Here is a 7,722-nt window from a genome sequence, read left to right as displayed (position 1 = left end):
TGGTTTATCATGTACAATATATACACTAAAAATTAATTTCATTTTAGTGCCAATTTTTAAAATGCCAGGATACCCATAGCTAAAAAATTATTTTCAATTGATTTGAATTAAGGATGTTTATGAAGTTGACCCCAACACTGAAATATTAATGATAATTTATTAGTAAATTTTAATGAAAAGCAGCTAATTATTACACCTATGTGTAATAAAGTAACTAAATTGTTACAGTTAGCAGCAAAAATCAGTAAAATGTTCACTTATTACGCATTGAAATTTCCTCATACATTTCGACTTTCTCTTCAACAAAACCTTTCTGTTTCCTTTCTTTTTCTTCATCCTCACTATTTTATTTGATAAACTATCTGAATTAAAATTTATTTTTAAAAGTACCTTTTATCATGATTTTCTAAAGTTTCCTCAAATTCAACTTTTTCTTCAACAGAAACTTCCAGTTTCTCATTACTTCCTTCATCTTCACTATTTAATTTAATGAACTATAGGCTAAATTTAAGTTTAGTAATAGTTTTACCTTTTCTTTTTATTCTCTGACATTTCCTCAAGTTCAAGTTCCTCTTCAAACAAACCTTTCTGGTCAACCTTTTTTTCTTCATCTTCACTATTTTTATTCAATGAAATTATCTGAATTAAAGTATATTAATAATTATACTTTTTCTCATAGCTCTCTGAAGTTTCTTCAAGTTCAACTTTTTCTTCAACAAAAAATTCCAGCTTCCCATTTTTAATTATATCTTCACTACTTTACTTATGAACTATCTGAATTAAAATTATTAATAATTGTACCTTTCCTCATGATTTTTTGAAATTTCCTCAAGTTCTAGTTCCTCTTCAAACAAACCATTCCGTTTCTCTTTTCTTTCTTCATCTTCACTATTTTATAATGAAATTGACTAGACAGTTTATTAATACTATACCTTTCTTTATAATTCTCTTCATCCCTTTGAATGCTAAAGATAATAGATCTACAGTTATAAAAACACAAAGTGGGAAATAGTTACTTTGTTCCTCTAATCTTTGCACGAAGCACTATAATAACAGCAACAAGGGCTATGAGGCCCAGAATAACTAAGCAAGTGAAAGTAACAGGAAGAGCTATTGCTAATGCATTTTGATTTGTAGCTGGAAGAGGAGATCCATGGTACATACGCAATGAAACACGAATCTCTGTTGAGTTCTCTCCTTTTCCAGCATAATTTATAGCATTCATCTATACAGAAGGATGATTTGTATTAAATAGATTATTGGTTTACAATAAAGTAATAGTCTTTGCTTTCATCCAGATTTTGAATATGATAGGTTTGATTTTTAGTTGTTATTTTAAGAATCTAAATAACGTAATTAATGTTTTGGTAAATGTGATAGATTCGTACTTGATACATAGCTTGGTATTGCTTGTAGTAAAGCTGATAGTGAAGTATCTTTCCATTTGGTGACTTTGGGTGTTCCCATTTCAGTAATGCTGAACGACTGCTTGTTGCTATAGCAGTGAAGTTATGTGGAGCACTGGCAACTATGATCAATTAAAATTATATTTTCGCTAGACTATAATGTAAATTTATACCTCCAGTAACAATATGAATTACAGAAACTTCACTAAATGGGCCTTGACCTGCAAAAGTACTGACAGATATTGATACATTAATATCTGAAAATTCTGGCAATCCTAAAAAATTTGAATGATAGCAATATAATATTGATATTTTGCAATACCTGTTATGTTAAAACTGTTTTTTGATGAATTATAAATATAAATTCTTTGATTGTGCTCTGTCTGTATTGTATAATGCTGGATAAATCCTCTCCTGTGTCGAATGGGTGGTGGATCCCATTCAATTATGAATGATGTTGGTGTCAAGATGGTATAATTTGTCAAACTTGGAGATTTTGTAGGAACTATATGTTGTACATGGATACACAAACAAAAATATTCCCAATTAATTAATAAGCTTACTTCCTTCTAATGAATAAAACTCAAGAGTAATCAGCTGTCCTTTACCAGCAGAAGTGGCAGCACTCACCACTGCAGTATAACGTGTGTATGGATCTATAAAGCATTATTAGAAGTGATGCATTCATTAGCTACCATAACTATTACTTAATTCAGCAATTTTGATGTTGCATATTGAAGAGTTGTGAGTCTCATTGTATAATCCCATAATGGACACTTCATAGAATAAGATTATTCCATTCTGTTCTTGAGGTAGTGACCATGAAATAAGGACAGAGGTCTCTGAGATTGATTCTGTTACTAACTGTGAGACTGGCCCAGGCTCTAAAACAATAATGTTGCATTAATGAATGATCTAAGATGTAGTAGTATGAATGACCATGTGTAACCCAAAAAGAATTTGTCCTTGTTGAATGAATAATGCTTACAACTTATTATTCATCAGTAGTGTGAACATATTAATTGTAGTATGGTGCATAGGCAGATAAAAGGCCCCACCTGTCCTATAACTTCTATAATAAATCATTCATTTAACCAAACATAATTCAATTTAGGAATTAAGATGGTATAATTTTTAAACTTGAAGATGCATACACTCTCACAAGTAATAATTATTAACTTACTTCCTTCTAATGAATAAAACTCAAGAGTAGTTGGCTGTCCTTTACCAGCAGAAGTGGCAGCACTTACTACTGCAGTATAACTTGTGTATGGATCTATAGAAATATAATAAACAATGTTTCATGTGCTATAACTATTACTTAAGCCATCAATTCTGATGTTGTATACTGAAGAGTTGTGAGTCTCATTGTATAATCCCATAATGGACACTTCATAGAATAAGATTATTCCATTCTGTTCTTGAGGTACAGACCATGATATAAGGACAGAGGTCTCTGAGATTGATCGTGTTGTTAACTGTGAGACTGGTCCAGGCTCTACAATAATAACATTTGTATTAATAAATGATATAAGGTGAGTAGTATGAATGACCATGTGCAAGCAGAAAACCCAAAAAGACTTTTTGCTTGTTGAATGAATAATGTTTGCTGATCAACAGTGTGCTCATATTAAATTGTAGTATGGTGCATTGGCAAATAAAACATGCCACCCACGCTACAACTTCTATAATGAATCATTCAACTTGATTACAAACATTCTATGTTGAATTCTGTCCTATGGAACTATAGCAGAACATTCTAAAGTTATATCACATTATTGTATGAATGTAATTCAGTAGCTCCTCATTCAATCAAAAATCATTCAATTTATGAATCAAGATGGTATAATTTTTAAACTTGAAGATGTACACACTTTCACACATAATAGAGTCTAATTAACTTACTTCCTTCTAATGAATAAAATTCAAGAGTAATTGGCTGTCCCTTACCAGCAGAAGTGGCAGCACTCACCACTGCAGTATAACTTGTGTACGGATCTATAAAAACATTATTAGCATTTGATAGCTACTATTTCTATTACTTAAGTCATCAATTTTGATTTCATATACTGAAGAGTTGTAAGTCTCATTATATAATCCCATAACAGAAACTTCATAAAATAAGATTATCCCATTCTGTTCTTGAGGTACAGACCATGATATAAGGACAGAGGTCTCTGAGATTGATTCTGTTGTTAACTGTGAGACTGGTCCAGGCTCTACCATAATGAATGTTGTATTAATAATCATTGGTAAATGATCTAATATAATAGTACATGTGCAAGCAGAAAACCTGAAAAGGAGCTTTCCTTGTTGAATGAATACTTATTATTCATCAGTAGTGTGATCATATCAAATTGTAGTATGGTGCATGGGCAGATAGAAGGTACCACCACTCATGCTACAACTTCTATAATGAATCATTCATTCAATCAAACATAATTCAATTTATGAAGATTTTGTATCAAGGTGGTAATTTTTTCGCACATAGAAATTTTGTAGGAACTATATTGTGCACACATACACACACGAAGATGTTAATATAATTATTAGCTTACTTCCTTCTAATGCATAAAATTCAAGAGTAATTGCCTGTCCCTTACCAGCAGAAGTGGCAGCACTCACCACTGCAGTATACCGTTTGTATGGATCTATAAAACATTATTAGCGTTTGATAGCTACTATTTCTATTACTTAAGTCATCAATTTTGATTTCATATACTGAAGAGTTGTGAGTCTCATTGTATAATCCCATAATGGACACTTCATAAAATAAGATTATCCCATTCTGTTCTTGAGGTACAGACCATGATATAAGGACAGAGGTCTCTGAGATTGATTCTGTTGCTAACTGTGAGACTGGTCCAGGCTCTACCATAATATAAAGAAATATATGTATCATTAAAGATAACTTAGCAGTATAAATGACAAGACAAACAGAAAACCTTAAAAAATAATTGTATGTTTCTTTTAGTAGTGTGGACATTCTAAAATAACAATACAAATTACACCATTGATAAAAAAACAATAGTGCATTGATGCTACAATTACTGTATATTATGTGTGCAAGTGTAAATATATTAGTAAAAGATTTTTATATGCAGCATATACTTTACAAGTTGTAAATAGCTATTGTTACCAGACATATTTTTATTGTAGTGGTGAATGGTATGAGTAAATGATAATTGATTTCTACAATATTGTCACTAATGAATAAGGCCTACCTGCTTGATCAGTAAGCACAGCAATTGGTGCAATTTCTGCTGTTTCTCCATTATCACTGTAAGCCACAATACTAGCATAGACTTGTTGATATGGTGATAGCTCATTCACTTGGTACTGGTTAATGTCACCAGAGACATTAACTGTAGCAATTGTTCCATTGGTGTAGTCTAGTGTCAGCACATAGTGGGTAATATTTCCTAGTGTAGGATTAACTGGAGGTGACCATTCAAATAGTATCATTGATTTACTGATGCCGGTTACATTAAAAGGTATTGATGGTTTCATGATAGCAGTAAAGTTTATCATCAATGGTTCGTTGGAGCATGTGTCAAGTATGACTACTGACCATGCTAAAGTTTGCCCTACTGTTAAAGTTTCCGAAGTAACAAATGTTATTTGAAGCTCCTTTTCTTGCTGCATTGGCTCCAATGTAAACAATGTAGTATCAACACTGACATTAACTTGAGAGTGTATTATAATAGACACAGAAGCTTGGAGTGACTTAGGACCACTCTTGATGTTTGATATAGCAATGCGAGCTATTGAAGTCCCTCCTGGATTGAGAACAATGGTAGACTTTCCTTTAAGCTGGGCTTGTATTGATGGAGTATCAAATGTGACAAACGAGTCAGGGACAACATGAGTGAATAGTATTCCTCCAATATCATGTCCACGTAGCTGGTACTGGACTGATCCACTGGGTAATGTTATTGATCCTGAAAGAAAGCCTCCACATTCACTTAGCTGAGCATATTGAAGAACATTATTAAGGTTGTCAATAATTTCCAAATAGAGTGGATGAGCAAGGGAAATATTACTCATTTGGGGTGATGATATTGTGAAAGTATGGGTATCACCTATATAAAAACAAATACCTATAAAGCACTTATTGTTTTATTCCACTTACATGCATATGGTAATTGCTGCTTTGTTGGAAGTAAAACCCCATATTCACTTTCCTTCAAAAAATTTACATCCAATTCAAGGGAAACTGATGAAGTGAAAGAGAGTTTAAGTGTTCCTGAAGGAACACAAGCCCTCCAATTCCCAGGCTGTGGATTTGTATCTTCATAAACAGCAAAACTAATATTGTGACTACTACTATCAGGCTTAGTAATAGTAATGGAACTTGAAGATGTTTCAATAAGGCATGAGAATTGATGAACAAAATGTGATACTTGAAAATATTGACATGAATCTGGTGTATTTCTTCTTTTTCTTTTACTACTTTCTGAATTATATGACCCAGTAATGAAGTTTGTAAATTGTGTAAAGTTCTCGGCATTAATCTGTTTCACACTATAACCTCCTGTGGCATTTTTGATATCTTCATAATGTCCGTAACCATCTGAACATCCATCCCCACTGTAAAAGAAATGTACCGTTACATCTGGTTTATCTTTGTCATTAGCAGCATAAATGACACTTTGATATAACAAATCATCTTTGGCTGAAGCATCAGTTAGCACTATTATGTTATGCTTTCCTTTATTCTGAACATCAGACTTGTTAATGCCATCAATAAGGTCTATTGCTTCAAGTATTGCAATCATTCCATATTCTGGACAATCTCCACCTCCATGTGCATTTAAGCTGCTAACATCTGTCAATAGATCATTAACCCCTCGAACAGTAATGTTAGTGTCTGTCATTGAAAATGAAGGACTTCCACTGTCCCTACTGAGATAGCTGGCATCATAAATTCTGCTGTATTCTAAATCTATAAGAAATATTTTCTAATGAATATTAAAAATAGGCAGGGCTGCACTTACTTCTTGCAAAATTTGCTTCAGTATTGTAATGGAAATCATTAAAAGGAACCAAGATATAGCAAAGTGTGACTCTGTTTTCTTCACTTTGTATGAAATGCTGAATAACAGTCTTAACGTGACCAATCTCCTCTCCCATACTACCAGTAGTATCAACAACAAATGCAAGACAATGCTTTCTATTATAATTCGTAAACTGTTCATTGTTACAGTCTTTGGGGTTATTCATGTTAAAGATGCAATCTAACTGCTTATTTATATCCAAACATCTATAGAGTTGTTTGACATCAGGAGCTTTTGCACAAAAGGATAAATTAGTAGCCCCCCGTTTAGAAACATGAGAAGAAGTAGATGTGCGGGTGAAATTTTGTAGACATGACAGCTCTCCAAACAACTGCCTCATCCTCGTTATGTCACTTCTATTCTCAAGTAGAGAAACAAAATCAGAAAGAATACTCTGAGCATCTGATTGACTGGGCTTCTCTTCTTCTGGGCCATAGCATGCCTTGAAGTATGCATCAGTAATGACATCAAATGCATCAGAAAATTCATCCAATCCATTATCCGTTGGTGTTACATTGAGAGTAGCAGTAAGAGCAGTGTAAAGTGTTGTCACATTTGGAGGCCCTTCCTGGTTGCTGGTGATATTAGCGATTGCACCAGACTGTAGAACAATAGCCTGCATGTCAGTGATGATTTCTTCTGTGGCATTATGTAGTTTTTCTACATAAAACGATAGTGGACTGCTTGCAGGGCAGGATGAACCAAGAGTTCCATAAACGAAAGAAAGAACTAAAGCTAAATTTACTGTTGGGCCCCTCATCATGAGCTGCTCAGTTTCAACGTTCAAGTGATGATAGTGGACCTCTTATTGTCTTAAATCTCTGCTGTACTGTACTGTCACCCGGTTCGTACACTTTTCTGGTCACATTAGATAGGAAAAGTTCGGAACCCTCCCGTCACACATGGCTGTAAAAGTTCCGGTTATTAAATAGTTATGTATTAAATTTAACCCCTTATTTATAAGAATGGCTGCTGGAAAGAAGACCTTTAGTACTGTATGCCATTATGCATCGGAGCAAGCCACATGAAGGTTGCAATAAAGATGATGGTATGTTTGAAACTTCAGTCTTCACCACTGATGATTTCCTGCAGCCTAGCACCTGGTTTTTAAAAGAGGTAGCCCTACTAATGTGTATTGTGTAAATATCCTGAACTACATGTATGCTATGCATCAGCAAAATATGTGCCACATCATGCTTTGTCATCATTCAGATGATATTTTAATTGTAATGCATGATAAATGTATGTATATAATGCTA

At 33.5% G+C, this 7,722-nt stretch overlaps 2 protein-coding genes across 2 annotated transcripts; both read right to left on the bottom strand.

Moving 5' to 3' along the window:
- Positions 1 to 227: 227 nt before the first annotated feature.
- On the bottom strand, positions 228 to 1,672 carry LOC109588844 (myb-like protein X). The gene is made up of 10 exons (XM_020004955.1): positions 1,580 to 1,672; positions 1,389 to 1,528; positions 1,269 to 1,343; positions 1,017 to 1,225; positions 933 to 980; positions 802 to 888; positions 668 to 754; positions 530 to 616; positions 391 to 477; positions 228 to 341 (listed from the first exon to the last, which is right to left on the bottom strand). The coding sequence occupies exons 2-10, from the start codon at positions 1,395 to 1,397 to the stop codon at positions 254 to 256; spliced, it is 777 nt and encodes a 258-aa protein (XP_019860514.1). The 5' UTR covers positions 1,398 to 1,528; positions 1,580 to 1,672; the 3' UTR covers positions 228 to 253.
- A 9-nt stretch (positions 1,673 to 1,681) lies between these two features.
- On the bottom strand, positions 1,682 to 7,596 carry LOC109588843 (uncharacterized). Its single transcript, XM_020004954.1, has 10 exons — positions 6,404 to 7,596; positions 5,539 to 6,351; positions 4,631 to 5,488; positions 4,101 to 4,277; positions 3,312 to 3,404; positions 2,728 to 2,904; positions 2,590 to 2,682; positions 2,114 to 2,290; positions 1,970 to 2,062; positions 1,682 to 1,911 (listed from the first exon to the last, which is right to left on the bottom strand). Exons 1-10 carry the CDS (start codon positions 7,224 to 7,226, stop codon positions 1,682 to 1,684), a joined length of 3,534 nt encoding a protein of 1,177 aa, XP_019860513.1. The 5' UTR covers positions 7,227 to 7,596.
- Between the last annotated feature and the right edge of the window lie 126 nt (positions 7,597 to 7,722).

Source organism: Amphimedon queenslandica, unplaced genomic scaffold (assembly GCF_000090795.2).
Source record: "Amphimedon queenslandica unplaced genomic scaffold, v1.1 AMPQUscaffold_11815, whole genome shotgun sequence".
NCBI classification, from domain to species: Eukaryota; Metazoa; Porifera; class Demospongiae; order Haplosclerida; family Niphatidae; genus Amphimedon; species Amphimedon queenslandica.
The sequence above is the reverse complement of the archived record's forward strand: the minus strand, read 5'-3'. Positions and strand labels throughout refer to the sequence as shown.

Bases quoted from the DNA above. Each gene is read 5' to 3' on its own strand.
- LOC109588844 (XM_020004955.1), bottom strand. The intron at 889-932 runs GTATAGTATTAA...ATTATAAAATAG, and splicing joins GAAGAGAATTATAAAGAAAG to TGAAGATGAAGAAAGAAAAG. The intron at 617-667 runs GTATAATTATTA...GAATAAAAATAG, and splicing joins TCAGAGAGCTATGAGAAAAA to TGAAGATGAAGAAAAAAAGG.
- LOC109588843 (XM_020004954.1), bottom strand. From the start codon at position 7,226: ATGATGAGGGGCCCAACAGTAAATTTAGCTTTAGTTCTTTCTTTCGTT. The intron at 5,489-5,538 runs GTAAGTGGAATA...GTTTTTATATAG, and splicing joins GCAGCAATTACCATATGCAT to GTGATACCCATACTTTCACA. The intron at 3,405-4,100 runs GTAATAGAAATA...ATGTTTTTATAG, and splicing joins AATCAAAATTGATGACTTAA to ATCCGTACACAAGTTATACT.